This window comes from Aphelocoma coerulescens, chromosome 3, assembly GCF_041296385.1.
Source record: "Aphelocoma coerulescens isolate FSJ_1873_10779 chromosome 3, UR_Acoe_1.0, whole genome shotgun sequence".
In the NCBI taxonomy this organism is placed as follows: Eukaryota; Metazoa; Chordata; class Aves; order Passeriformes; family Corvidae; genus Aphelocoma; species Aphelocoma coerulescens.
Genome location: NC_091016.1, coordinates 125940368 through 125967846, shown reverse-complemented (window position 1 = coordinate 125967846; position 27479 = coordinate 125940368). Strand labels below are relative to the sequence as shown.

Below are 27479 nucleotides of genomic sequence, written 5' to 3'. Positions count from 1 at the left end.
TCGCTTATTGGCCGGTGGGCGTGACTGAGCTTATATAAGGCGCTGTGTGCGCGGGGACCCTCTCATGGAAAGGGGCAGGGCGATATCACTGGCCGCTGTGAGCGTGCGCGGCTTTAGCTGTGTGCGTGGCCGCGTGCGGCGCCGGTGGTGGCATCGCCCGTCCCAAGTCCGCTGTTCCCCCGGAGGAGCCTCAGGGCAGGTCGAAGCCACCGGCGGGCCGTGTAGGTAGTCCCAGGGCGGAGCGGGCCGCGGTGCCGCTCTGGCCGCGCCTCTATGGTCGGCGCTTCCGGCCGCCGAGCTTCCGGCCGCGCGACTTCCGGTCGCCGCCCGCCGGTGCGAGGTCCCGCCGCCCCCGCACTCCGCCCGCGCCCCCCGGTCCGGTCCGGTCGCCGCCGACCGAGGCCGCCGCGGCCGCAATGGGCGCCTACTTGTCGCAGCCCAACACGGTGAAGAGCTCTGGGGACGGCGCTGGGCTCGGGCCGCGCCCGCTGCACTTCGGGTTCAGCGCCATGCAGGGATGGCGCGTCTCCATGGAGGTGAGGGGGTGAGGCCGGTGGGGCGGCGGCATTCACACCCGGCACTCCTCGGGGTCCTGCGCCGACAGGCCCCGACGGCGCCGAATAGCGAGGAGGTCCGGGGGCTCTCGGTCACCCCCTCCCTCCCGAGGCCGGCAGAGGCATTTTGCCTCTCCCGGTGCCGCCCCAGCCTTTCCCGAATTCCACACGGCAGCCGCGTGTTCCGGCTCCTGCGGGGAGAGTCCCCCAGTGTCGTGGGGGACACGTGCGGCTGGATAAATCCCTGCGAGAAATGAGGAATTCGGGGTATAAAACGAATGAAGGAGCGTTTGGTGCTTGGGGTGAAGTCGTGAGTGAAAGCAAGTGGGAAATTATCAGGGAAAATGCCTGGTTTTCTCCCCTGAAATGAAGTGTCGATGTCTTGCTGTGCTTCATCCTTGTTTTTATTTGTTTATAGGAAAATTCGTAGGAAGAATTCTTATGGCTACTCTGTCTCCTTTTGCCAGTCCCGGCTTTGCTGGGCTTGTTGTGGGCAGATGAGCTACCACCAGATCCACACGTGGCTGAGGATCCAGGTGTTTGCCCGCATTCCCCTAGTGCAGGAGGCTGCAGGAACTGCTCTTAAAGCTCTTGGTTGGTGTGAGGGCAGTGTGGGGCTGCTGGCCCTGCAGCTCTGTGAACTTCAGACCCTCTGTGAGTACTAGTAATGTGCTGGTTTGTTTTCCCTTCTGGGCAGCCAGCAAACAGCTGAATTCAGTAAGGATTAATCCTTGTCGCTGCAGCCACCACAGATACATCTCTCAGTGTCTGTTTCGTAGCCCTGTGGCTGGTTTGGTGAAATTGTCCCATTCAGGCTGTCAGATGTTGAATTTTTGCTGGTATGGGTTCGTGAGCCATTTTTCCAGACACTTCACCACTTCTTGGAGTGAGACAGCAGTTGTACAGGTGACAAACCAGTGACAAGAGGTGTTTCCTCCTTTCTGTGTGTAAAACTCTGGGCTCTGGTTCTTGGGGTAGAAGAGGTAGAATTGGTGCTTGTGTTCCTGAGATACACTCAGAGTATGTGTGTGCCGAACTGGCTGACAGTATCTGAGCTGGTCCTTCCCAGTGACCTATGGAGGGGGGAACTGATGGCACAGGGACACTCCTGGAGCACCGAGTGTAATCTCAAAGGCGATTAACGTGTGTGTAAGCCGCTAAATGCAGGCATGGCTCTGGCATCCCTTTGCACAGAGCTGGGATGTGTTAAGGAGCCAGGATGCGATGAGGGAGAGCAGAATGGCCCTGATTTATAGTGCTGGTGGGCTCACTCAGCCCTCCCACAGTTGGGACATGGCTCTAACCTCACTCACTTGAGGGCTGTCACTGGTACCTTTGCAGAGGCTGGACGAGGCCCCAAGCTGCAGATGTGGGTTCTGCACTACCCAGCATCTCTGGCTTATCCCTACTGGCAGAGGCAGCACTGAGGCCATCAGTGTGGACATGATTTAGTTGAGTTATCCCAAGAAACAAGCAGACGGCAGGAGCTGAACCTGCTGCAGATTGCTTCTGAGCCTGATGGGAGAGCACACAGCTGAGCAGTCCATTTTCTTACATTCCAGCACTCTGTGTTCTGCTCTCTGTCTTGTCTTGTTTTGTTTTTTCATTTTAATCACATTCAATTGCACTTTTACTCTTCTGCAAGGCTTGGAGAAAGTTCTAAGCAAATTGTTTGTGCTTAATGCTGTAGTTCTGTGTGTGTTGGTGAAGCCAGTCAGAGTTTGCACGCGGTAAGACACAGGTATTTTGGGTGTAATGGAGCTTTTTGTCGCCTTGTCCTTGGGTTTTAGGAGCCTTCCAGTGAGGTGGATGTACAGGGCTCTGAAGAAATATGGTAACTTAGTCCAGAGAGGTTGCTTTGGGAGTAAGGAAATGTTTGGGGCAGATGAGGAACCCAAAGGATAAGGATACAAAAAAAAAAAAAAATTGTATTAGGTACTAGAAGCAACAAAGAAAAGGGCTGAAGTCAGTTTTATGGTCCGGAGGAGTACTCTGGGATATAGCAGGAGGCACAGGATGTGGTTGGATGGGGCTTCTCCAAACTCTTTGCTCCTGTTTTGGCTGTACCCCCACAGTGAGACACCAACAGCCCAGTTTGCAGTTTCATTCCTCTCCCAGGCTCAGAACAAAAGCCCTTGCTTCAAAAACTGTAAGAGTTTGGTTCAAAAAATGGAGATTTGTTAAATTAACTCTCAGGTTAATTTATTAATTTGCCTACTCATTTCAACTGAATTGGATGTTTGATGTTTCAGACACACTGTTCTTCACCACTGTTACAGTAACCACTCAGGTGACTGGGGAGAGTGAGGGATCCCAGAAGGTTGGATAGCAGGAAGCGGACTTTTGGAACCTTTGTGAACTCTTTCAGCGCCCAACATCCCAGTCACTGAGAGGACAGTCACTGCAACTCACTGGCCGGGGCTGGGGGCTGCACTGGAGGCTGGTAACTGGCAGCACATGGTAGTTTCGCTGCTCTGCTCGTGGCATTGGCAATGTCAGGACCTGGCTTTGCCCTGTGTGCAGAGCCACCAGCACTTGTGCTTGGAGCAGGGCAGAGCAAGCCCCATGCACAGTGTGGGAGCTGAGCCCTCCTACCTGCATGTGCCAGTCGTGCCCATCGCCCCCTTGGGATCGGGGCTCGGTGAGGGGACAGATCAGGACAGGCTGCAGTGGGGGCTCAGCAAGGGCAATACAGACCATTTTTGGTGCCAGTGCTGGGTTTTCTCCCCAGCAGCATTTGCATCTCTTTAATTACACTGCTATTTGGTCACCTGAGACTTATCCCAGTTACTGTGTTGAGGGTTCACTGTCTCACTGGCTTCTGTGAATGCTCAGGAAAGTGAGCACTAAAATGCTGCTTCTTGATTTATCCCTGTTTTCATTTGCTCTCTCCAGTGAGGGCTGGGGAAATTTCCTGCGTTACAGTCATTACTCGTTTTGAACTCAGATGGTCACTTGCCTGTTCAGAAGCTCTTTTCATCCCAGTGCCAGCAGTTTCATTGCAATGAGTGCTACAGAAACCCAGAACCTCTCTGTTCCTGTTTTCCTAAGCAAGGAATAAAGTTCTCTTCCACAAGATGCTGGAACTCTGGAGAGCAAAGAGACCTTATCCAAGGAACCTTAAAAAAAAAAAAAGCAGTAGAGCTCAGTGGGTGCTCGGCTGTGATCTAGTTCCGTGTGTGTGTGAATTTTGGAATATTGTTGGCAGCATGGACACATCCAGATATTTGAGCCTGCTGTCTTGGAGTAAGTACAGTGTTTTGGGGCAATTGTAGCACGTTCAAGGTGATGAACCACAGAAAAGATCACATTGTTGAACATATCACAGGATACATGTTCTTCCTGAACACAGGTGTGTGGGATGTGTCAGGTGGTGAGGTGATAAGTGAGGGTTAGACTTGAAGGAATGTCAGGAGGTTAGCTGAGCAGGGGGAGGGCTTAGGAGAAAGGTTCAGCCTGGCCATCTGTTTGTTCCAGGCTCTGCATTGCAATAGCCAAGGTGGGTTTGCCTGCCCATAGAGGAAAGAGTTCAGGCTCTTGGCTGTAAAATCATGGGGGCACCTTCCTCAAAGCTGGCTGTTCCACAGAGACCTTATGGAGAGAAGGGCTGCGCAGCATACATGGCTTGTGTTATTGACCTTTGTGTTTTTGTCCAGAGATGGGAATGGAGCTAGGGAAGGGTCTGGAGCACGAGTCTGATGAGGAGTGGCTGAAGGACTTGGGGAGGGCTCAGCCTGGAGAAAAGGAGGATCAGGGGAACCTTCTCCCTCTCTACAACTCCTTGACAGGAGAGTGCAGCCAGGTGGGGGTCACACTTGTCTCCCAGGAAACAACGGATGGGAGAAGAGGAAACAGCCTTAAGCTGTGCCAGGGCAGGTGCAGGTTGACTATTGTGAGCAATTTCTTCATGGAAAGGTTTGTCCAGCCCTGGCACAGGGCATGTGAGGGCATGGGACAGCAGTTTGGGTTGGCAGTGCTGGGGCAATGGTTGGACTCAGTGTTCTCAAAGGGCTTTTCCAACCCAAACAAATCCATGCTTCTATGATTTTCTGTGGGTCTATTGCAATCCCTGTCATTCCAGACCTTTGCTCTCTCTTTCAGGATGCCCACAACTGCATTCCCGAGCTGGACAGTGAAACAGCCATGTTCTCTGTCTACGATGGACATGGAGGTAACTGCGTCTGCTTTGCTCTGTCCTGTCCTTCGGTGTGACCCCCTCTGGGCTGTCCATGGCTGCTGGGGCATCCATCTATTGTTAGGAATTCTGCTCTTTGATGGGAAGCATTTTCTTTGATAGATGCCATCAAGAGAGGTTCTGAACCTCTTAGGGGTCCTAGAAGGAAGGTCAGGGTTTGATCCGAGATTGAAATCAGATTTGTATTCCATTTTTTGTACCTTTTGAGAATGACTGTTTTTGTGGTGGATAAGCTGGGCAGGAGAGTCACAGAAGAAAAAGTGGTAAGAAAAATCACCTGAGATTGACTCTAGGCAGTGTGTTCTGGTGGTTGCCCAAGGAAAGAATGAAAATCAAAACAGGCAGATCCATTTCCCAGGTAAGGGCTCCTTAAACTGGAGATTGCAGCCATTCCATCCTGGAGACGTGCTGGAGTCTTCTGGATGAACTACCTCTTCATGAATTCGTCCAATTGCATTTTAAGAAGGTTTCTATGTTTGGTGATTGTTTGCACTGTGCATTTTGCATTGAATCATTATTTGAAACAGATATGGTTAAATCTGCTGCCTGATCATTTCACTGCAGTATCCATGACACAAGGAATAATCACTCTGGTAGTACTTTTCACTTTTACTATTTTGGACTCCATGTCTTTTTTTCCAGTCAGAGGAGCCCTAGGCTTATCTCTGCTTGTATGACTGAATATTGCTATTACATATTATTGCTAATATTATTACAGAATTTCCTCTGCCAGTATCATGTAAGAGCTCAAGATCCTACTGTTAAATCTTGCAAATTATTTTAATTTTGATCATCCTGAGTGATCCATCATGCTTTACTGACCTCTTTCCCTGCTAATTTATGTAGATGTTGAACAACACAGCTTTTCAAGGAGCTCTCCCAGTGGCCATTCTCCATTCTGAAAACTGCTCCTATCCAACCTCCCTGCTTTCCTTGTGGCAGCTTAGTATGGAAAACATTTGATGATTTATTTGAAAGCTCTTTGAAAATCTGTGTGGAGTAGATTAACTGAACTGCCTGTTTCCTCCTGTTCATTGGCTCTATAACACAGGGGCCAGTTTGTGACTGTCACTGCTGCGAATATATCAAGTAGCTCTTCCAAAGATGTCGTCTCAGTCTGAAGAATGTATTTGATGTTCTGAAATTATTTTTTTCCTGAACTTCTTCTTAGAGGGTGTAGAGACCCATGTGGAACAGTCACTGATGTCCTGAAGGGTATCTTTGAGAACGTGGGGATGATGGGTTGGTGCTGAGAGGCAGAGAATGGCAAGGAAATGGGATGTAGGGGTCAGGAGCTACTCACCTCGGGAACTGTTTGTGTGTGTCAGGCAAAAATATAGATAAGGAGCATCTACCAAAAATGGGTCAAGAATGACTAGTATCAAACCATCTATTCTCCTCTGAGCTCTGTGTTGGTTTCTCAGCTGCCAAGGTCTTACTCCATGGGTTTTAGAGAGACTTTGGACACACATGACATTCCTTTTAGTGTAGGACATGAAGTATTGTGTTTAGGATTCTTAAATACAATAGGGAAGATTCAAGGTAGACATTAGGGAAAGGCATGGAATGGCAAAGCACTGGCATGAGTTTCTAACTCATATTTTAGATTTCTGGTGATTGAATCTCTACAGCTCTTCCTTGACAAACCGTATCAGGAAGGGTGTGGATATAGTTGAATCTGATTTAGACTAACAGCTTTTGCCCATCCCTACTATCGTGTGATTTCATTAATGCATTAGTTCTTCAGTTTGAAACAATTTCTCACGTCTCTCCCATGTAAGAGTAATGTTTTGGGTGGGAACCTTGCTAAGCTTTATTAGCTGCCAGTGTAAAAACTGAATTTAGCTTCTCTTATATACCTTGCTCATCTCTCAGCCTGAAACTCTCCAGTAAGCTTCCTGCTCCAGATAAGTTGGGAAAAGTTTTTATTACTGTGTTATTTGAAAAAGGGTGAGTTTGGGTTTTTTTTTACATATTAGCATTTTCTATTTCATTCATTAGTTTTTCTCTTATGTTCCCCCCTTGTGGACAAGCCTTCCAGTACTTGAAAGATGCTGCTGGGCCAGTTTTTTGCCTTCCCCAGCTTCTTTTTTATGTGCTCTGGCCTTCCTGCCCCCAGATTCTGGAGAATGATATTTGGGCACTCTGCCCCTTGAGGTGGGGGTTGTGTTTGATCAGTCTCTATTGCTGTCTACTTGTGCTTTAGCCTTTCTTTTAATAATGTGTCTTCATTGACACGTATCTTGCATTGCTTGTCTGTCTTGAGGTTTATTTCTCTCTCTTTGTTATTTTCTTTTTCACTATTTTAAAAAAATTATTATAACTGTTATTGTTTTAAACTTCTCTCAGCTCAAGGGTTTCCTGCCTTTTACTCTTCCAATCCTCTCCCCGGTTCCACGAGAGGTGGGCAAGGGGCTGGGTGGTGCTTAGTTGCCATCTGGGTTAAATCACCACAGTCCTTTCTTGGCACCCACCATGGGGCTGGAAGGGTTGGAGCTAGTAATGGATAGACCAGAGCATGTTAGAGGGGATTTGTATCTGTTAACAGCTGCAGGTTACAATGGTGGCTCAGGTGTTCCCAAGAGCAGTTTACCTGACCCACACTGTACTCTTTTTTGTGCTGTACCTGTTAAAGGCTGGTGTTGGGTCCTGCTGTTTGCTGGGCTCTGCAGTGATTAGTGGTGTTTGACTGAGAAGATCTGTTACTCCAACACTGACCTTGAGCCTCATCTGCCATTTGGGCTCTGCACTGAGGCCATCACTATCCTTCAGGTTCCATCTCATGGAGACAACAATTTTTCGTCTTCCTCCAAGAGGTTTTTTTGGAGAAAACACAGAATGGCCAAGGCCTCACAACTCTCACAGGCAAGACTTTCTTCCTAATATCCCATCTAACACTGCCCTCTGTCAATGTGGAGCCATTTCCCCTTGTCCTGTCACTCTAGGCCCTTGTCACAGATCCTCTCCAGTGTTCCCAGGTCAGACCCAGTCTCTTTGTTCCCTGGATCTGTACCGTGGAGTGCTTTGCAGCACTGTGTAGCAGCAGCCATTTTGCTGTTTCTGTTCTCTCTCAATGACCACTTGATCCCTTCTCTGCAGGTACATTGGAAAAGTCCCTTGTCTGCTTTTTCTGTCTTTCTCCCAAATCTCCCTACTTCTCCACTTCCCACTGCATTCCCTTTGCTCAACTGTTGGCTGGCTGCTGCTTTCCTCTCACTTCCCTTGCTTCCCCATTCCTTCACAGAGCTTTGCTCCTGCCTGCACAACTCTTCGTCATGCCCAGCTGCCCACACAGTTTCTGTTGGGCTCAGAGAAGGGCAGGGAAGTTGGGATGTGCAGCAGGAAGATCAGGAGTTGTGTGGCTGGTCCATCCTGTGAAAAACCCTGCTGTGTGAAAACGGACCTGTAGCCCAAAGGAAAGGAGCCCACATGGCTCTAGTTGTACCTACAGCCACAGGAAAGCCCCAGGTGCAGGTAGGCTCTGGAATGCTGTGCCCAGCCACCCACACTGCAACTTCTTTGTACTATGACAGGGAATGACTGGTCCAGCACAGCCTCAAGATGTTTCTGGACCCTGCAGTGGGACCCTCCACCTGCGTGCAGCTTGCCCTGTTCCTCTCCCTCTTTTTGTGCAGTCATTTCATTTGTTTATCAGTTTCTGGTTCTAATTTTTCTTATTCATGAGGTGTGAGCCACGTTCCTGTGTCCTACAACTCACACTACTCTTTCTGGCCCTGTTCAAGATAAACTACAGAAATTCATCATCCCTCACTATTTACTCTTCCTTCTCTCTTAATAGCACCTTCAGGTTCTAAACAAATCCCTCCCATGCCCTATTCCATACCTGACACTGTTACTTAGCAAGCTAGGGGAGTTTCTGGCTTTTAAAAATCTATCAGCTGCTCTAGGATGAGCACTTGAGTTGTTTCTCAGTCCTGGTTATCCCCTGTGCTCTCAGCACAGTGTTCTGACTGCTGTTTATCTTGCTGTGCTCTTTCCTGTACCAAGGTGACTGCCCTGTCTCCTGAAAGGTTCATCTAAATCTCTGGGATCTCATTGCCATTGGTCTGGAACACACACTAGAACACAGGACACTTTTTATGTGCTCTCTGCATGTTGGTAATGCTCCAAGAGAGTCTACAGTGAGCAAAAACTTCCCTTTCCTTCTGCTTTTACTGACATGTGAAATTAAAGATTTCCAGGTAGTCTGGACCTAAAGAGTCAGCCTAAATGTCATTGTGGGCCTAAGCTCCCTCTCGGGAAGCTCACGGCATTGGCCAAACCTGCTGGTTTGGAGCTCTTTGAGGATTGCCAGGGCCATCTGCACATCCTACTGGGAAGGTGTGAGTGGGATCTCCAGACTCAGCTGCTGTGTCACCATTCTGTGACACAGCTCTGGTTTGTGTGTCAGGATTTACCTTGGGAATTCAGCAGGTTCTGTCTGGAAGGATCAGCCTCTTTAAATAGTTTCTTCTCTTTTTCAGGAGAAGAAGTTGCCCTGTATTGTGCCAAGTACCTCCCTGAGATCATCAAAGACCAGAAGGCCTACAAAGAAGGCAAACTGCAAAAGGTAAGGAGCCAACTCTGCCCTGGACTGAGTAAGTGCCAACAAAGAGGAAAGCCCTTGTGTTGGGTATGGGTTGTCCAGGGAGGTGATGGGAGTCTCCATTCTGTTCAGAGCTGTTCAGAATCTGTCTGGGCATAGTCCTGGGCAACTGACTCTGGGTGTCCCTGCTCGAGCAGGGGGTCAGATCAGGAGAACCCTGTAGGGCCCTGCCAGCTGCAGCCATGCTGTGATTAGTTATGGTGTGCAAGCTGGAAGAGACTGGATTGCACAGTATGGCTGGCAGGCATCCTGTAGGGAAGGGGCAGCTGCCCACTCATGTCTGTGTTCACACACAGGCCCTGGAAGATGCATTCTTGGCCATTGATGCCAAGCTCACCACAGAGGAGGTGATTAAGGAGCTCTCTCAAATGGCTGGGCGGCCACAGGACGACGAAGATGAGAAGGAGAAAGTTGCTGATGAAGATGATGGTAAGTCAGATGCCACTGAACAGACAAGGCTGCAGCTGCAGGACAGGGACGTAGAGCAGAAAGGTCAGGTCTCCTTGGGCACAAGGTTTTCTGTCCCAGTTTCTCAGTTAAATTTTGGCCAAGTTGAGCTTCTGCCCCTTAGTATTGTCCATGGCTTTGGGCTGGTGCTAGGAAAACCGTTATCCATTTGGGAGCCTAATGCTGTGGATAACAAAACAGCCCGTCACCATTTTCTATAGAGCTTCCTCCATGGATTGCAGGGTTCCAGGATGTGTCAGGAACTCTGATCTGGGCTCAGTTGTGGAAGGGAAATGATGTGTGCAGTGCTCAGCTCTCCCTGGCTGGTGGCAGCCACCAGCTGCAGGTAGGATTGAAGCAGATCCCAGTCTTTTCAGCAATTCTTCTTCCCACAAAGAAGCAAGTGTTCCACCAGCAAGTGGTTGCCAGCCCAGGAAGTGTTTCCTGGGTGGAATGCTGTGCTGCTCTTGCTGAGTACCTTGTGACCAGCCTTGAGGCAGATGCAAGGTGATCCTGTCACTTTGAACAATATGTCAGTCTGAAAATGCTGAATTTGTTGGTTGGTTTTCTCCAGGTGACGGGGATGAAGTGGGTGGGTGGTTGGTTGCGTTTTTCTTTCTTTCTGTTCTGTATTTTCAGGAGCATGTTTTTCTTTTGGGATTAAATAGCAAAGCAAACTATATGCAAGGGGATGTCAGTAGGGAAGCAGTGGTCTTTGTCTCACGGTCATTGCGGAACGGCATCCCACTTTCTGTCTAGTCCCATTTGGGAGATGCGCAAAGCTGTGCTCTCACCTGTTGAACCTGTCAAAATGATGGTTGGTGGGCATCCCTGAGGTATTTCAAGCCCGTGGAGCAGCTGCTCTCTTGTTCCCAGCTGCAGCATTAGTGACCAAACCTGCACATGGAAGTGGTGACTCTGCTTCCCTGTGGCTCCCAAGGAGCCTGTGCTTGGGAAAGTGAGGCTCTGCCCCCCAGCTACACACCTGATGTGAACACTGTGCTTCCACCAGCCCTTACACCTGATGTAAACACTCTGTGGTGCTCTCAGCTGGCCAGGGAGCACTGGGTCTGGGGCAATGGGGGCACTGGCAGGCTGCGCTGTGGTCAAAACTGTGGCCCTGCTGTTCCCATTCTGCTCACCTATAGCACCTGGGAGCTGTGTGAGGGCACAGGCCTGGCTGTGTGCTCAGAGTCAGTCTGGGGAGCACTGCTGGAACTCTGCCAGCAGCAGCCTTAGCTGGGGCAGCTCACCACAGGACCCAGTGGGGCGGATATCCTGCTCTCTGACCCTCTCTCATTGTCCCCTCCCTTTTCCATTTGCAGTGGATAATGAGGAAGCTGCTCTTCTGCACGAAGAAGCCACAATGACCATCGAGGAGCTTCTGACACGTTATGGACAAAACTGCACCAAGAACCTCAAAGCCAAGTCTGTAGCTGCAGCTGGGGATAACGCTGTGGAGGGGACAGGCAAGCAGCATGATGGGGAGTCAAATATGAATGGAGAGGCTGACCCAGGGGAGCTTCCTGACCACAAGGAGAGGAAGAACGGGAAGCCAGACGAAGAAATCACGGGTATTTCCTCCACCTCAGACAAAGCCAGCGCTGGAGGCAACAGCCCTGCTCTGCAGAAGCCTGAACTAGGCAAAGGTGACGAGGCCGTCACCTCTTCTACTGGGGAGGCCGGGCCCTCCTGCTCCTCTACGGGAAAGCCCCAGCGCACAACCAAATCCAAATTTTTTGAGGACAGTGAGGATGAGTCAGATGAGGTTGAGGAAGAGGAGGAAGACAGTGAGGTAGGAAACAGCACTGGCACAGAGTGGCCTTCTGGCTGGGCAGAATGCATTGCTTATGGTGGTACTTGAGACGAGCCTCTGGCTCATCCTAGGTGTGTTCCTAGGAGCAGGTGTTTCAGGCTGATCCTTTGAGGCCATCCCATGGGAATGTTTGGGATTGTTGAGCTAACCCCGAAGGACACACACTCATCCTGCAGCGGCCATAGCTGATAGCCCTTGGTCCTGCTGCATGCACCATCCCTTCATCCCCTGCCGTAATGATACCAGCTGCTCTGGTTGTAGCCATCAAGTGTGGGGGACACATGGCAGGTCACCTCACACCTCTGGGGGAACTGACCATTGGTCCCCAGGATGGAGGGACCAGCGGGGGGACAGCACCAAGTGTCCTGTGTGACTCCTGTGGTATCTCTCCTTCCTTGTAGGAATGCAGTGAGGATGAGGATGGTTACAGCAGTGAAGAGGCAGAGAATGAAGATGATGAAGATGACACTGAAGAAGCAGAGGAGGATGAGGATGAAGAGGAGGAAATGTTGTTGCCCGGCATGGAGGGGAAAGAGGAGGTGTACACCCTGGTTTCGTGTTCCGCAGCTTAGTGTGGAGCCAGGGGCACTTGGGAGACTCAGCTAGGGGTTTTTCCTGTTCAGGTGGGGATAGAACACCCTGTGCCCTCGGCTGGGGCCGAGGGAGCTGCTGACAGCCTGGGTTTGTGCAAAAGCTGAGGGATGGGCCTGGATCCAGACAGCAGGCTGAGATCAAAGAGGCTGAGCCTGCTGCTGGGTGTGGGGTGCTTGGAAAGCAGTGTGGGGGGAGAGCATGGGGCAGGAACAGGAGAGCTCTGCTGGCACCACTGCTCTGGAGCACAGTATCACTCCTCACCAGGCCTGTGGCTCTTCAGCCCTTGACAGTGTAATCAGGCAGGCCAGGGACCCAGGAGGTCAGGTAAAAGGGACATGGCTTCCAAGGTGCCAATTTCTCCCTTTGAGGAGATGTCCTGACTTGAAGTGAGGATGTGCTCAAGCTGGGCTGGGGCTGGAATTAGCACATTAGAGTGGAGGGGACAGACATATGGAACGCTAGAGAATCCTGACCCACTGAGCTGCATGAGACTGGGATGGAGGTGTTGCCTGACCCTGCCCTTCAGTGAACACACTCCTGGTGTTTCCCACTTCTCTCAGGCTTTCTCCATTGTTCCATGTGTGCGTATGGGGTGAGATGCAGCATCCTGGGATCTGGGACACTGCTGGGGCTGTGCAGCTGGTGCTGGTTCCCTTAGGGACCTGACACGGAGACAGAGAAAGGAATCTCACCAAAATTCTGTCTCTTGCAGCCTGGCTCGGACAGCGGGACTACCGCTGTCGTGGCACTGATCCGGGGCAAGCAGCTGATTGTGGCCAATGCCGGGGACTCGCGCTGTGTCGTGTCGGAGGGTGGCAAGGCTGTCGACATGTCGTACGACCACAAGCCAGAGGATGAGGTGGAGCTGGCCAGGATAAAAAATGCTGGTGGCAAGGTCACCATGGACGGAAGGGTGAACGGCGGCCTCAACCTCTCCAGGGCCATTGGTAAGCAGGAGGAAGGATGATGGCAGGCCTGGCCTTGGAGCGCTGGCCTCAGGACAGCCAAGCTGACAGCACTGCCAGCCACTGAGGTTACAGAACACTGGCATTCCCACCTGCTATTTTGTGGTGACCCTGGAAGTCTCTTCATAGGATGATTCCTGATAAGCTGCTAGCCAGAGCTGAGGGCCAGTTTTCTCAAGTGAACTTTGAATCAGAAAAGGAACCCTGGAGTGGTTTGGATGGGAAGGGACCTTAAAGCTCAACCTATTCCAGCCCCTGCCATGGGCAGGGACATCTTCATTAGAGCAGGTTCTCGCAGGCCCCATCCAGCCTGGCCTTGAACACTTCCAGGGATAGGGCAGCCACAGCCTCTTCAGAGGTGACAGGTGCTCTGTGCTGTTGGCCTGGTGTTGCCCCAGGAGGTGGGGAAGGGACACTTGGTTTGGAGTAAAGAGAGTGTGAGCTGGCCAAGGCCCCTTTTCCCTGAGTTTGCCAGAGCTTACACCTGGAACCTGCAGTGGTTCCTCTGCTCATGGCCACAGCCTGATCCAGATTGTGGGAGCACTTGCTGATCCCACTGGGAATGCCCTGTGGCAAGGTAGTGCTGCTCACTGTCGAGGGCAGGCAGCACTGCCTGTGCCCAGACATCTTCCTCCCCACCACAGGGGATCACTTCTACAAGCGGAACAAGAACCTCCCTCCAGAAGAGCAGATGATCTCTGCCTTGCCTGACATCAAAGTGCTGACAATAAACGATGACCACGACTTCATGGTCATTGCCTGTGATGGAATCTGGTGAGTGGTGAGGGAACCGTTGTGCCTCTGGGGCATCACTGCTCTAGCCTTTCTCCAGAACTGGGCGTGAGGAAGGCCTGTTGGGGACACTATGGCATGTGTGCTCCCTTTGCCTGCCTTTCTGACTCTGTGCTCTGCAGGAATGTGATGAGCAGCCAGGAAGTGGTGGATTTCATCCAGTCAAAGATCACCCAGAAGGATGAGAATGGAGTCCTGCGGCCACTCTCCTCAATTGTAGAAGAGGTAAGATTGGAGCTCTGCTGTCCCTCCAGCAATGTGGCGTTTCTGCGTCCCAGCTCAGTGCCTGGCTCTGCCCTCCCACTCCCTCAGATGGGTTCCCTGGGCACTCCAGCCAGTGTCTGACCTCAGAGGCGCTGTCCTGCCAAAGGAGTTTCTGCCCACATTCAGAAACCTGGGCCTGCCAAGGCTATCTCTGTCCCTTGTTCAGTGGGAACAGCATTTGACTCCTGCACAGGTCTGGCCTGGCAGCCCCTGAGCCACTGTCAGATGCTGGAATGGGCCCAGTGCCTCAGGGTGGTCCCAGTGTGTATCTGTTCTCTCTGCTGACTTGCCCTGTCCCTCCCCAGCTGCTGGATCAGTGCTTGGCTCCAGACACCTCAGGGGATGGCACCGGCTGCGATAACATGACCTGCATCATTATCAGCTTCAAACCCCGTAACACACACCCACCTGCTGAGAGTGGGAAGCGGAAACTGGGGGAGGCAGCAGCACCAGCAGAGGAGAACGGTGGGGACAGCACCAAGAAGGCCAAACTGGAGTAGCAGTACCCACCTGGGGACTGGGCTGTGCTCACCAGACTCTCGTTTCTTACCCATGCTGAACTCAAGACTCCAAGTCTTGTCCTTTTTTTAGCCTTAGCAGAGGCCTTGTTTGTCCGTGTCCTGGTCGGGGGGTGGGGGCGGGTCTGGTTAGCAAGGGCATGTCGCACTGTTCATCCGTAACCATTCCAGAGAGGGAGCGAGGATGGAGCTGCGCCTGGGAGCGCTGCGTCGCAGAGTCCGTGGTGAGGAGGAGGATGTCCCCCCCATTGTCTCCATGTGGTTGTTGCCATTTCTGTGCCTGTGAATTTCTGTTCAGAGGGAAGAACTTTTTCACTGTTGAGGTTTTTTTAATCTGCACCCAATTATTTAAGGCCCTTTTCTGTTTTTATTTGTGAAACAATCTGGCGGTGGTGCTGCAGCCACCCCATGTTCAGTTGTACACTTTCAATCAATACTTTTTTCAAACTAAAAGACCAGAAAATACAGGTGTGGTCTTGGTCCTTGGTTCTTTCCTGGAGGGGGAGGTGAGGAAGGTGGGGTGGGGAGGAGAACATTTGTCCCTGTGGTCTTGTATCACAGCAAGGCTTTGGCTTGTGGCTCCCAGTTTCCCCAGGGTAGCTCTTCTGAGGAGTCTCACACAGAGTAGACATGAGTCACTGGAGACAGTCTGTGTCTGCTGGAGGGATAGGGGTACCAGTCATGCCCCTGAGCTCACCTGCCTACAGCACCCATAGAGCTGCACCTTCTGTCAAGGTGCGTCAAGAGGCAGCTCCTCCCTGATGCACGGCTCATACAAGGGCTGTCAATACCTGTGTCTGCTCCTGCAGGAGTGAAATCCCTGGGCTGTAAAACACTGATGGAAGGGTGGGCTATACAGGTGGGCTCTCCCTGTGTAGCAGAAAGAGAGCCCATGCACCCGGCAAACCACTGGAAAAGAAGAGTACTCTGTAGTGATCCGTTACTTCTTTTCTTTTTACACACAACTGGCCCCTTTTATGTCTGTTTCCCACATTTGTTCTTTCCCCCAGTTCCTCCTTCCCCCACAGCCTGGAGCTGTCCCACCTGCCCCAGGATTCCATGGGAGCCACAAGCTCTGTGGGCAGCAGACTGCATTGCTGCCAGGAGGGGTCTCACTGGCCCCCAGACCTCAGGCACCCCTGTCTCTGACCATCCTGGGGTCCCTGTGGCAGCCAGGCCAGAGCCTCCATTGGCTCTGCAGAGAGGTGATCAGGGTGTCTCCCTTCACAGCCTCCAGGATCCTGTGCTCCTCTATGTTCTTGGTAAGCTGCCAGCACTGAACCTGCCAGGCAGCCATAGCAGAACCCCTGGATCTGTTCCCTGAGCAGCTGCAGCAAGGTAAGGCAAATACCTGCAGCTCTAAGAGCCTTTGCTGTGGCACAGGACCCACCACAGAGCATTTTGAGTAAAAATCAGCATGATAAAACATCAACAGAGCACACAGAAAATGGTCTAAACCCAGTAACTGTTCAATAGAGGTTACTAATGTGAGGTCACCACAAATCAGAGCCATTTTGTGGACTCCACAGAGACTGGGGGAACTCCTTCATCACAAACCTTAATGACCAGGAACAAAGTTTAGAACCAAACCCTCTGGAGATGGATGCCTGGCAGCAGGAATGGGGTGACAGCACATGGTAACTGAGACAAACTGGTTTTAGTGCCACCAAGCAAAGCTGTCTCAGCACAGGCTCTCAGGGACTGCAGGAATAACTAATGTTTTAGGACTGCTTGTCCCTGTGACTATTCATTCTGTTTATTCAAAATCTGAAGTCACCTTGGCCAGGACACTGAGAGCAGGGAGAAGCATGAGGTACTGAGCAGCCCCTTCCCAGAATGAGCCTGAGATAAACCTACCCGGCAGCAAGTGGAATATGCCCTGAGAACAAACCCACTTTTGCAAAGGAAAAAGTCTTCCTGGGAGGCCTCCTCAGGCAGCCCGATTCCAGGGGAACACACCAGCTCACCCAGAGTTCCTCAGCATGGGAACAGCCTGGGCAGCAAATCCCAGGGGCTTGTTGCAGCACTGGGGCTTGTTGGTGGCTCTGAAGCACCAGACTTGCACAGGGCTGCAGGAGCGCAGCCTGGACACTCCAGAGACCAAAGCAGTTCAGAACTGGACAACTCACTGCAGAGCCACCAGACAGGATGGGGAGCTGAAGCTTGGGGCCACCAGGGAGGGGGGGCAAAGGTAACAAGAGAGGCACCACCTGGACTGGTGAGGGACAGACTGAACTGCAGAAGCTGAGACAACAGCCCAGGACCAGAAGGGTGGAGTTCATCTTCAGAAACAGAAGCTGTGCAGTGCAAGGCAGTGCCAAAGGCACAACCCCATCCCATGGGAATCCCAGAGCAGCTGGAAGAAGTGGTGCAGGTGAGCCAACTCACAAACCTTATCTCCTATGGAGACAGGCTGGGACAGCTGGGGATGTTCAGTCTGGAGAAGAGAAGGATCCAGGGAGACCTTCGAGTCACAGTGCCTAAAGGGGCTCCAAGAAAGCTGGAGGGCTGGGACAAGGGGAAATGGCTTCCCACTGCCAGAGGGCAGGGTTAGATGGGACATTGGGAAGAAATTCTTCCCTGTGAGGATGCTGAGGCCCTGGCACAGGTTGCCCAGAGAAGCTGTGGCTGGCCTGGATCCCTGGAAGTGTCCAAGGCCAGGTTGGACGAAGCCTGGAGCAACCTGGTCTAGTAGAAGATGTCCCTGCCCATGGCAAGGTACAGCGATAAGTTTTAAGCTCCCTTCCAACCCAAATCCTTTACTCATTCTGTAACTGCCCAACTCTGAGCAGCAAAACACTCAGAAGCAGCTTTTTTCCCCCAGGACGCTGCAGTGGAGTCAGAGCAGCAAGGATCCCACTGCCTGAGACTATGCAACCCATCTGGCAATAGGTCCCCACCTACAGCCCATGGTGTTACCTCATGGTCCTTCCACATTGGCCTTGCTGCAGGATGGATCCCTGCGGGGATTGGCACCAGAGATCAGAGCTGGGGGGCTGCTGCCCTCCCCCAACCCTGCAGCCTGCTCTCGGGGCAGATCAGTTGGTACAGGCAGGGCAGAGGCCATGACAACCCCTGCATCACCTGGGTGGCCTCTTCCTCATGCAGGTGCAAATGCAATGTCTGTCGTCCACACCAATGGGCTGCCAGGGCTGTGCTGTCGGGAGTTTTGCCACAGGAGACAGAGGGACCCTCATAAAGCAGCTTTATTTCCTAGTGGTGCCTCTGGGAAAAGGGCAGGCAGGGCTAGTGTAGGGTGCAGCAGTGCTGGGTGCAGTTGGCACCCACCCATGACCCAGCTCCCAGAGGCTGGGCATGCTGGCAGAGGGGGATTGGCTCTGCCACAGGAGGGCACAGGGCCTGTGTGTGTATCAAGGCTCTCCCCCTCACACCTTCATCACTCCACAGGGACACCCACAGAGCTGCCCCTGTCACTGGTGGCTCCCAGGGAGTCCCCAGAGAGGCTCTGCCCAGAGAGGGCACTGCTGAGGCTCTGCTGCCGGGCAGAATGCGGCACCGCTTCGACCGACACCTCCACCTCGATGGTAACACCTTCCCTGCAGACAGACACTGGTCTGAGGGCAGTAGCCCAAAGGGGGACATCACCCATCCCTGCCCAGCACAGTGGGAGCGGGGAAGGCTGTTTGGATGGGATGTGCCACTCCCCCAGCCCCCTCAGCACAGCCCCGCTCACCTGTCGGAGACGTCCTGGCCCTCACTCAGCATACTCCCCGCAAGGGCCACTGTGCTGGCTGACTGGCTGTCCCCTTCCGGCCACACTGGCCCTGGGTGTGGGCTGCGGCTGCTGCTGGGGAGGGAGGCAGCGGGGTCTGGAGCTCCATCCTCACCTGGTCTGGGGCTGGGCAGCACTGACCACAGCTCATTCACTGGGGAGAAAGAGGATGCTGTTCCCAGGGTCTGCTCCTCGCTGGAGCAGGGAGGGCACAGGCCAGGGCCTGCCACCTGTGTGGGACTTGCCTTTGGCCAGGTTCTCCAGCTCCACCACGCCGAGGTCTCCAGGCGTGCGGCTGCCCCTGCAGCCCCAGCGGTTCCGGCACAGCGACAGCACCACAGTCCCGTACACGTAGGTGAGCATCAGGGGCACGCCGACACCTGTGGGCAGGCAAGTGGTCACTGCCCAGCCCCAGCCCTGGTGCCTCTGGTCCCAGACATCCCCCACAGCCCGACTCCCCAACATGGGCAGTGCCCTTGGCACTCACCCACAGTCAGAGCTGTTATGATAGGGGACACAAAGAGAGAGAGGAGGACACTGCTGGTGACAGAGAGGCACTGCTGGCATCCGGATAGGCTGCTTCGCCGGCTCTGGCCCAGCACCTCAAGGAAAAGACAGAAAGGTGAAGGGCATTTGAAGGGCTCTACAAAGACCTCGGCATAGCCCCAGGGGCACAGCCTCTTCCCAGCCTGGCAGAACTCCAGACACCCAGACACCCCTGCCTCTCCTCAGAGACAGGCAGACACAACAGCACTGCTGCCACAGCACAGGTGTTCCTGGAAAGTCCCCCCACTCCCCAGGCTGAGCACATCTGCACTGGCAGGGGCTGCTGGGGGCCAGCAGAAGGTCCTGGCAAGGAGGAACTGACCCCATCAGGGGTGGCACAGGGATGTGCTGTGGGCAGTAGGGAGCACTGTGGGTCTGTCCAGGCCGAGGGCCATAGGTGGCTGCCAGGCTCAGTGGGAAGCAGGACCACAGGGACTCCAGGACCGCCTGCCAGTACCTTCCTACCCATGTAGATGGGGATCCCAATGGTAATAACAGGGACAGCAACACCTGCGGCAAGGGAGATGACCATGGGCGCTCCCAGCACCATGCCCAGCTGCCACAGGATCCTCCGGGTCCGTGACCATGGCCTCTTCCCCCAGAAGGTGCAGCCAGAAGGGCTGTGGGGACAGAGTGGGGCTGAGCCAAGGCTTCTGTTAGGGGCAGGCAGAGACCAGCACAGCCTGGTCCCATGCCAGGAGACACCCACAGGCCCACCGGAGATCAGGCAGCCAGGTTCCCCCAACCCTGAGCTCCAGCTGCCTCCTACGGGGTGACAACAGCCAGCCCCAGCCCTCCCAGACCCAGCGGCACAGATCATCCCGCTCCCCCAGCCAACCCCAAACCTGGGGCAGGGCCTGGCTGCCCCCATCCCAGCCCCCACCTCCTGTCAGAGCCCCCAGCCCTGACCCAGGAGAACCCCCAAACCCCATGGCCCTGCACTGACCTCAGAAAGTGCACATCAGAGATCTCACGCAGGCAGAGCCAACAGAAGAGGCACCCGCAGACCGTGCAGTTCATGCGGTTGCAGCTCCCGTCATTGATCTTCATGATGAAGGCGCTGCAGCGAGGACAGACCTTGATGTCCTCGGCCTCAGCTGGGGGGAAATAAGACAGGATGGGGGAGGGGGACAGAATAGTGTGCACCCAGCCCCACATCCTGTCCCAAGCTCCTCCCATCCCACAGGTATCATGGCAGGAGCCGAGGTCCCTCTACACACCCCAGCCCAGCTCACACCCCAGGGGCTATGAGACTGCAGCAGAGGCAGTCAGAGGGAACTCAGTCCTGGCTCCAGCAGCCCTGTAGGCAGGAGGCACAGAGGCACACGACTGTGCCAAACCCCAGCCCTGCTGCTCCCACCCTGGGCCAGGGCCTCACCATGGGCCAACTCCTCCGGTTGGGCCAGCTGTGCTGTGGGGCTGGGGACCAGTGGCACCGGTGCACAGGGGCCGTCAGGGTGCCAGGGCTGCCGGCAGTGGTAGCAGAACTCGGTGCCACAGCCCTCACGCCCACAGGTGAGGCGAGGACATTCAGCACAGCCATGGGCAAAGACAGCGTAGCTGTGGGGAGAAGGAGGTTGGAGCTGGGATACAGCAGGGTGCCCCCTCCCAGCACAGCCAGGCAGGGTTGTGGCAGTCCCAGTCCTGCACCGAGCTGGAGCCACAGCCCCGGCTCAGGAGAGCTGGGATACACCCTCACCAGCCCACCCTGTCCAGCACCCACAGCCCTGGGGCTCACAAACTATCTAGTACAGCCAAGGGCACCAGCCCTGGCAGACAGAGCTGCACAGGCTCTGCAGTCAGACCAGGACTGGACACTTCCCTGGGCACGCCCAGCCCAACATGGGACCAAGTGATGAGGAACCTAGCCTGGGAAGGGCTCACAGGACACAGGCACACACTGCTGCTGTGGGGAGGGGGACCCACCCCCCGTTCCCATCTCTGTGCTGGGGCAGGTGGTACCTGCAGTCAGGTGCAGGGCACCAGCGGATGCCAGGATCAGCCACTAGCAACCGTCGCAGCAGGAACTCTTCGTACTTGTCTCGGAGGGCGGGCTCGGGCAGGAACCGGTGGACATCAGCGGGCTGGAGCGCCGCGGGGCAGTGTGGGCAGGACACTGGCACCCGGCTCTCGCTGACAGCGAGCCGCAAGTACTGCTCCAGGCAGGCCCAGCACGAGCGGTGGGTGCAGGAGGCCAGGGTGGGAAAGGCGTCGGGGGGCTGGGGCAGCAGGCACAGGGGACACTCCTCCAGCGCCTGGCCCTCGCCCAGGGGCAGCACCACGTGTGTCTCCTCAGGTTCCTCTGGCTCTGGCTCCAGTTCTGGTGGTGTTTCCCCGCCGATGGCCTGTGGCTTCCGCCTGAAGCAGCCCAGAAGCCGGCGGGGCCCAGGCACACGTGTGGGCCGGTCCATAGTGGCCCGTCAAGGTAGCCACCAGCTGCTGTTAGGCTACGGAGGGCAGCGGGGAGGTGCTGGCCCTGGTGCAGCCCCCATGGCCCACATCCTACCTGGGTCTCATCACAGGTAACAGCAGAACCATCCCCAGCTGCAGTCGGTGCCGCTCAGCCTGCAGAGGAACTGCTCCTGAGAGCAAGCCCATGCTCCAGGAACAGGCCCTTGGCACCCACAGAAGCCCAACAGCACCCTGCCAAAAGGCCCCAAGCATGTCCTGCCCCATCCTGTCTCCTTCAGCTTGGCATGACAAGTCCAGGACCACAGAACTCCCAAATCCCCACGGTGGGGAAGACAGCAGCAACACCGTGACAACCAGCCCAGGCACAGGGCAGTGTGACACTCACACCCATCCCCATCCCAGGGCATCCTCTTCCCCAGTGTGAGACATGGCTAAAGCACTTTTCACTGGAGTTTATTCGCCAAGGGACCCAAGACCCAGTTCATTCAGTGACCAGGAGCCAGGTGATTCCAGCAGTGAGGTAAATTTGTCCATTTTCCTTACTTAGAGCTCGCAAATCCACGGCCACACCACATTCCTTCCCTATGGTCCTTCCCTCTCTACACCCCAAAGTTGCCCCCTGCCCTCCCCACCTCAACAGCACTGCTACACCCCACAGCCTCCACACCATTCCCATGTCAGCTCTGCCAGAGGCAGAAGCACTGGCATAAGAAGAGGCAGGAACCAGTGACACCAGGTGAGACTGAGGAGTGCTAACGTACCTGCTCTGCTGGGCCAAGCACTGGGTGGCTCCGCATCCCCCCAGGGGGTGCAGCACTTCCCAGGGGATACAGTGCTCCCCGGGGAGACGGCAACTGCAGAGCTCAGAGAAACTGGGCTGAGACGGGGTTTACGTGGTGGCTGGACAGCGAGAGACGGTCAAGGTTGTACCTGTCAGCGGGGAATCATCGCTGGCAGCACGGGACGGCCACGGCTCCCCCGGGACGGCCACCGACTGACACATCCAGCGCCCTTGGGACCTGCAAAGGGACAGCAGCGATCCGTGAAGAGGCCGAGCCGCGGCTCACACAGCCAGGGCCGCCCGGACGCGGACCGGAGCCACCGGGAGAGCACAGCGAGTGAGGCGGGTGGGGATCGGGCACAACCCCGGGACACGGCTGGGCTGCACTTCCGCACCGATCACCTTCGGGACCGGCCAGAGCACGGCGTGACCGGGCAGCCAGCGGCCCTTTGGCCCAGCGGGCGAGACGCAAAGCCCTGGGTGTCCCCGGTCTGACCGCGCGGGGACACCAGCAAGGGACTCACCGGGCTCTGCCCTCGGCGCCGGCGCTGGGCGGGGCCGGACCCGGCGGGCACCAGGGGAGGAGCCGCAGCCGCCTCTGAAGGAGCACAGAGACCGTCAGCGTCCGGTAGCGACCCCGGTCCCCCCGGTGCCACCGTCTCCCGCGAGCCGGAAGGGGCGGAGCCGCTGTTGTTCCGCCCCGCCCCAAGCCCCGCCCGAGCCCCCGAGCCCGGCCCGCTTCTCCCGTGATCCGGCTCGGCCCAGCCTCACGCCCCCGCCGGGCCCGGGCCCGCTCCCGCTCCCGCTCATGCCGCGGCCGCCGGGCCGGGCGGGGTCGGGAGGCAGCGGCGGCCTCCGCGCACGCGCCGGCTCCGCTTCCGGGTCGCGCGGCCGCTTCCGGCACAGCCTCCGCGCGCCCGGGGGAAGCGGAAGCGGAAGTGTCCGGTTGAGGCGGGGCGGCGGTGGCCGCCCCGGGCTGGCGGGGGCGGCTGGCGGGCCGCGGGCGGGCGGGCGGCGGGGCCGGGCCGGCGCCGGGGCCCGCCACGATGCCCCGGCGGAAGCAGAGCCACCCGCAGCCGGTGAAGGGTGAGTGCGCGGCGGGCCCGGGGGGCGGCGGCGGCGGCCCGGCGGGGACCCGCGGCGCTCGGGGCGCTGCAGCGGACGTCGAGGATGGCACCGTGGAGACGGCAGGAGCGGCGGTGGTGCTGCCCGGGGACCTGCTGATGGGCCGCGGCCCGGCCTCCGAGAAGGGACCGCCAGGTGCGTGCGGCCCCCGCGAGGACGCCGCCCCTCTCCGGCAGCCCTGCCGGCGGGGACGCGGCCCGGCCGGGCCGCACCGGCCCCGCGCTCGGCGCATCCGGCAGGGCCCGCCCTGGCACGGGCCCGCCCGGCGCGGGCTCCGGCCGAGCTTCCTCTCACGGGGGAGGCCCGGCCCCCAACGGGGCCCCTGGGTGGGTTCTGTCCGCCCGGCATTGAGCCCCGGCACCGATCCCCGAGTGCTCCTTTCCGCGAAGGGTCCCGGGCATGACGTGTCCCCGCGGTAGGTTCGGGGCCTCCCCCGCAGCCGCCGCCGGGCTCACCCCAGAGCCACCGCACCGCTCAGCCCCGGCTCTGCTGCCCACCCCGGGAGCTGGGCCCGGCCTCGGGGTCCTGTTCCACCGCTCCCCTCGGCACTGCGGGGTGCATGGGGTGCTCTCAGTCCCGGGACCCCCGGCCCGGTGCGACTGGGCAGCGCCTGTCCAGCCGGTGCCCTCGAGCTTGGGTCAGCCCCGGCCGAAGCAGCCGGAGGAGCGAGCGCTGCTCAGCTCCATGGAGCTGCCTCACGGGGACTGGTGGGAGTCACTCCCCGCCCCAGGCACTGAGCAACGTGGGAACAGAACGGCGAAAGAAGGGGGCATGGACTGTCCGGCCCCGTGTCTGTGTCCCCTCACTGCTCCCAAGGGCTGTGCCTGGGCCCATGTGCTCAGCGGCTGCACTGGGCTGTGCCCTGCTCCTACGCTGGTACTGAAGCTCAGTCCCAGCTGCCTGGCAGATGCGGCTGCTCCAAGGGCTGTGCTTCCCTGCACCGGGACAGCTGCTTGGTAGCCCCAGGAGCCTGCCAGGGATTTGGTGACAAAGCTACCAGGAATACCTGGCCTCCCATTCTGCCCCAGCCAGGGAGCAGGACTAGGACCTCAGCCCACTGATCCAGTCAGGACAGACAAGCTGTCCCACCTGGGCACTGACATAGCCATTTAGGGACAGTGCTCTGGGGATGCTGTGGCACTGCTGGGCTGAGGGGACAGGGGGTTCCCTCAGTGTAGGACTAGGCTGAGGGGACAGGTGGATCTCTTGGTATGGGTGGGGCTGAGCTGAGGAGAAAGGGGTCCCTCGGCAGAGGGCTTGAGGCAGGGTCAAGAGTTCCCCTGTAATAGCCAGGCCTTAGCGGGATGCCCTTTTCTGATGTCTGCATTTCAGGCAGTGCTTGTGGAAGGGGCCTGGAGGCTGGAGCGGCCGCCCCGTCCCACAGCACAGGTCAGCCTCGCCTCTGTGCCTGTCTGGGGCTCTGAGAGCTGGACCCAACCAGAGCAGCAGCAGTAAGGGGACAGTCCAGGCTGCTTCCCAGGATGGTGGGCTGCTGCTGAGTCTGACAGGCCCCAGGGCGGCAGGTCAGGGACAACATGGGGCCAGCAGGGCATGGCTCGCAGCTGGTAGCGGTGAGCTGTGCCTCCAGCCCCAAGCACCAGTCTGGGGGAACACGTGGGGCACAGGGGCTGCAGAAGGATGAGTCTGTGCCCAGCTGAGAAGTCCCGTTTTGAGAGCCTGGCACAGCCTTCCCCCTGCTGCCACCAAACAGCAGCACTGCATGGGGCTGGGGAATGTTTCCTACAGGATAGAGGGGGCTGGTGTTGGAGCTCCCTGGTGCCAGCCATGCAAGTGTGACCAGCTACCAACCCCGGGGCTCGGGCAGTGGCACAGTGAGAGGGGCACAGAGCAGCTTTGTGGGCACCCATTTCTTCAGCGTGGGCCAGGCTGTGTCCACCACCTTCCCACCCACCACGCCCAGCAGTGCTGGTGGGTGACAGATCACCGGTCCTCTCACCCTTCCTGGTGCCAGGGTCTTGGCCAGCCACGCAGAAGCGTCAGGGTTTCCCAAGACACCCAGAACAGGCCCTCAGCAGGATGCTGGGGCAGGCCGTGGCTGTGGGGCTCCTCCCTGCAGTGCACAGTGCGGTGGGCTCCTCCTGGGTGCCACAGGGTGGGTACAGCTGCCTGGACCCTTCTGGGACTGGGGGGCATAGGCAGAGGGGCTGTGCCCAGGCCAGCCAGGCTGACCACCCCATCCCCACGGTGTTCTCAGCAGATACACTGGTGGGGAAGATCGCTATTCCAGCATATGCCCTGAGCGACGACGACTGCTCCTCTGGGTACCAGCAGCTGAGCGTGGAGAGTGACCCTGAGGAGGGGGGTGAGCCTGGCCCTGCCGCCCTGCCCTGCCGCCAGTGCGGGCTGCAGCTGGCTGCCAGCCTGGGCCAGAGCTGCCTGCAGTGCGCCGGCGCTGAGGGCGGCCGCAGCCAGCGCATCGTCTACTCCTGCCAGCTCTGTCCCTTCGCCTCCCACTACTCCAGCCACCTCAAGCGCCACATGAAGACACACAATGGGGAGAAGCCTTTTGCCTGCCCGCAGTGTGCCTACGCCTCTGCTCAGCTGGTGAACCTGACGCGGCACCTGCGCACACACACCGGGGAGAAGCCGTACCGCTGCACGTGCTGCAGCTTCGCCTGCAGCAGCCTGGGCAACCTCAAACGCCACGAGCGGGTCCACAGCCAGGACAAGCCCTTCCAGTGTGCTGCCTGCGACTATCGCTGCAATCAGAGCCGCAACCTGAAGCGGCACATGCTCAGCCACCGCCTGCCCGAGGGCGAGGGGCCGCACCGGCGGGACAAGGACCCAGGTAAAGGTGGGACGGTGCAGGGATGTGGGGAGAGCTGTTGTGGGAGGGCTTTGGAGTTGGGGCAGGGCACAGATCGTGCCATCAACCCAAAGTCAGGTACTGCCAGGCTCACTGGGGCACTGTGGCTCATCACAGAGCCAATCCTCACTGGTGCTGTGCTGCCCAGCTCACAAACCCATCTGTTTGTCCTGCAGAGCCACTGCTGCCAGAGCTGAGCCTGCACGTGGGCAGCGGCAGCGGCCCCTTCCTGCCCGGCTGCGCACGGCTGCGGGGCGAGGAGGCAGCTGCACTGCCCGAGCTGCTCTTCCCCTTCACATGCCGCATGTGCGGGCTGGTGCTGGATGACGGATTCGCACAGGATGAGGGCCTGGCTGAGCAGGTCTGTGGGCGCTGCAGCTTGGCGGTGCTGGGCACCGAGCCAGGTGCCAGCCCCCGCAAGGGCGCTGGGGACAAGGGCTTTGCCTGCAGCCTCTGCCCCTTTGTCACCCACTACCCCAACCACTTGGCACGGCACATGAAGACACACAGCGGGGAGAAGCCCTTCGCGTGCCCGCTCTGCCCTTATGCCTCCGCCCACCTGGACAACCTGAAGCGGCACCAGCGCGTGCACACAGGCGAGAAGCCCTACAAGTGCCAGCTCTGCGACTATGCCTGTGGCAACCTGGCCAACCTCAAGCGTCATGGGCGCATCCACTCAGGCGACAAGCCCTTCCAGTGCAGCCTCTGCAGCTACAGCTGCAACCAGAGCATGAACCTGAAGCGGCACATGCTGCGGCATACGGGCGAGAAGCCCTTCCAGTGCCGGAACTGCTCCTACACCACTGGTCACTGGGACAACTACAAGCGCCACCAGAAGATCCACGGCCACACAGCCGAGAGCTGGGTGAACCCACGCAATGCCAAAGCCCTCCTGGCCCCCCCAGCCGTGGGCACGGCCCTGCCCTGAGACAGCACTTAGCCCGGCAGTGGGCCTGGGGTGCCTCGGTGCCTGCCCTCCCTGGGGGAGGGAGGACAGGCGGGCAACTCTACAGGGGCTTAGGGCTGCCTTACACCAGGCACACTGGGGCCTCCAGCAGCCCTGTCCTGCCTGGGCAGGGTGAACTCACGACTGGCAGCTCTGACCCCTGCCTGTGCAGCAGCACTGCCGTGTCCCCAGCTACCCCTCCTGTTTCTGCCTGCCGGAGCCTTCCTCTGCCGGGGTTTGGGGGAAAGGGGGGAGGGGGGAACAGGACTGGTTCCATGGCTGCTGCCGTGCTGGTCGGTGTAATTTATATTGTGTATAAAAGCATTAAACAGTCAGTTTTGTTATCTGCTCTTCACCC

At 56.9% G+C, this 27479-nt stretch overlaps 3 protein-coding genes across 15 annotated transcripts; 2 read left to right on the top strand and 1 right to left on the bottom strand.

Moving 5' to 3' along the window:
* Window positions 1-67: 67 nt before the first annotated feature.
* Window positions 68-15218, top strand: PPM1G (protein phosphatase, Mg2+/Mn2+ dependent 1G). 4 transcript variants are annotated; one of them, XM_069011997.1, is made up of 10 exons: window positions 68-221; window positions 4656-4725; window positions 9234-9319; window positions 9652-9784; window positions 11128-11597; window positions 12020-12157; window positions 12925-13159; window positions 13822-13951; window positions 14092-14194; window positions 14539-15218. In XM_069011997.1, exons 2-10 carry the CDS (start codon window positions 4698-4700, stop codon window positions 14731-14733), a joined length of 1518 nt encoding a protein of 505 aa, XP_068868098.1. In that variant the 5' UTR covers window positions 68-221; window positions 4656-4697; the 3' UTR covers window positions 14734-15218. The 4 variants fall into 4 exon arrangements, with proteins under 4 accessions (XP_068868098.1, XP_068868096.1, XP_068868099.1 ...); XM_069011995.1 differs by lacking the exon at window positions 68-221 and adding an exon at window positions 254-536; XM_069011996.1 differs by lacking the exon at window positions 68-221 and adding an exon at window positions 1243-3800.
* A 2721-nt stretch (window positions 15219-17939) lies between these two features.
* LOC138108831 (E3 ubiquitin-protein ligase RNF19B-like) lies at window positions 17940-23073 on the bottom strand. 7 transcript variants are annotated; one of them, XM_069012000.1, is made up of 11 exons: window positions 22748-23073; window positions 22204-22461; window positions 21537-21595; window positions 20993-21388; window positions 20409-20590; window positions 19977-20127; window positions 19488-19650; window positions 18972-19086; window positions 18730-18864; window positions 18446-18638; window positions 17940-18308 (listed from the first exon to the last, which is right to left on the bottom strand). In XM_069012000.1, the coding sequence occupies exons 2-11, from the start codon at window positions 22237-22239 to the stop codon at window positions 18149-18151; spliced, it is 1590 nt and encodes a 529-aa protein (XP_068868101.1). In that variant the 5' UTR covers window positions 22240-22461; window positions 22748-23073; the 3' UTR covers window positions 17940-18148. The 7 variants fall into 7 exon arrangements, with proteins under 7 accessions (XP_068868101.1, XP_068868106.1, XP_068868103.1 ...); XM_069012005.1 differs by having other exon boundaries at window positions 22373-22461; window positions 22748-23072; XM_069012002.1 differs by having other exon boundaries at window positions 20993-21595; window positions 22373-22461; window positions 22748-23072.
* Window positions 23074-23226: 153 nt separating this feature from the next.
* Window positions 23227-27465, top strand: ZNF513 (zinc finger protein 513). Of its 4 annotated transcripts, none has more exons than XM_069011992.1 (3): window positions 23227-23309; window positions 25567-26157; window positions 26352-27465. In XM_069011992.1, the coding sequence occupies exons 1-3, from the start codon at window positions 23270-23272 to the stop codon at window positions 27101-27103; spliced, it is 1383 nt and encodes a 460-aa protein (XP_068868093.1). In that variant the 5' UTR covers window positions 23227-23269; the 3' UTR covers window positions 27104-27465. The 4 variants fall into 4 exon arrangements, with proteins under 4 accessions (XP_068868093.1, XP_068868091.1, XP_068868090.1 ...); XM_069011990.1 differs by having other exon boundaries at window positions 23236-23309; window positions 25564-26157; XM_069011989.1 differs by having other exon boundaries at window positions 23236-23483; window positions 25564-26157.
* Window positions 27466-27479: the final 14 nt, after the last annotated feature.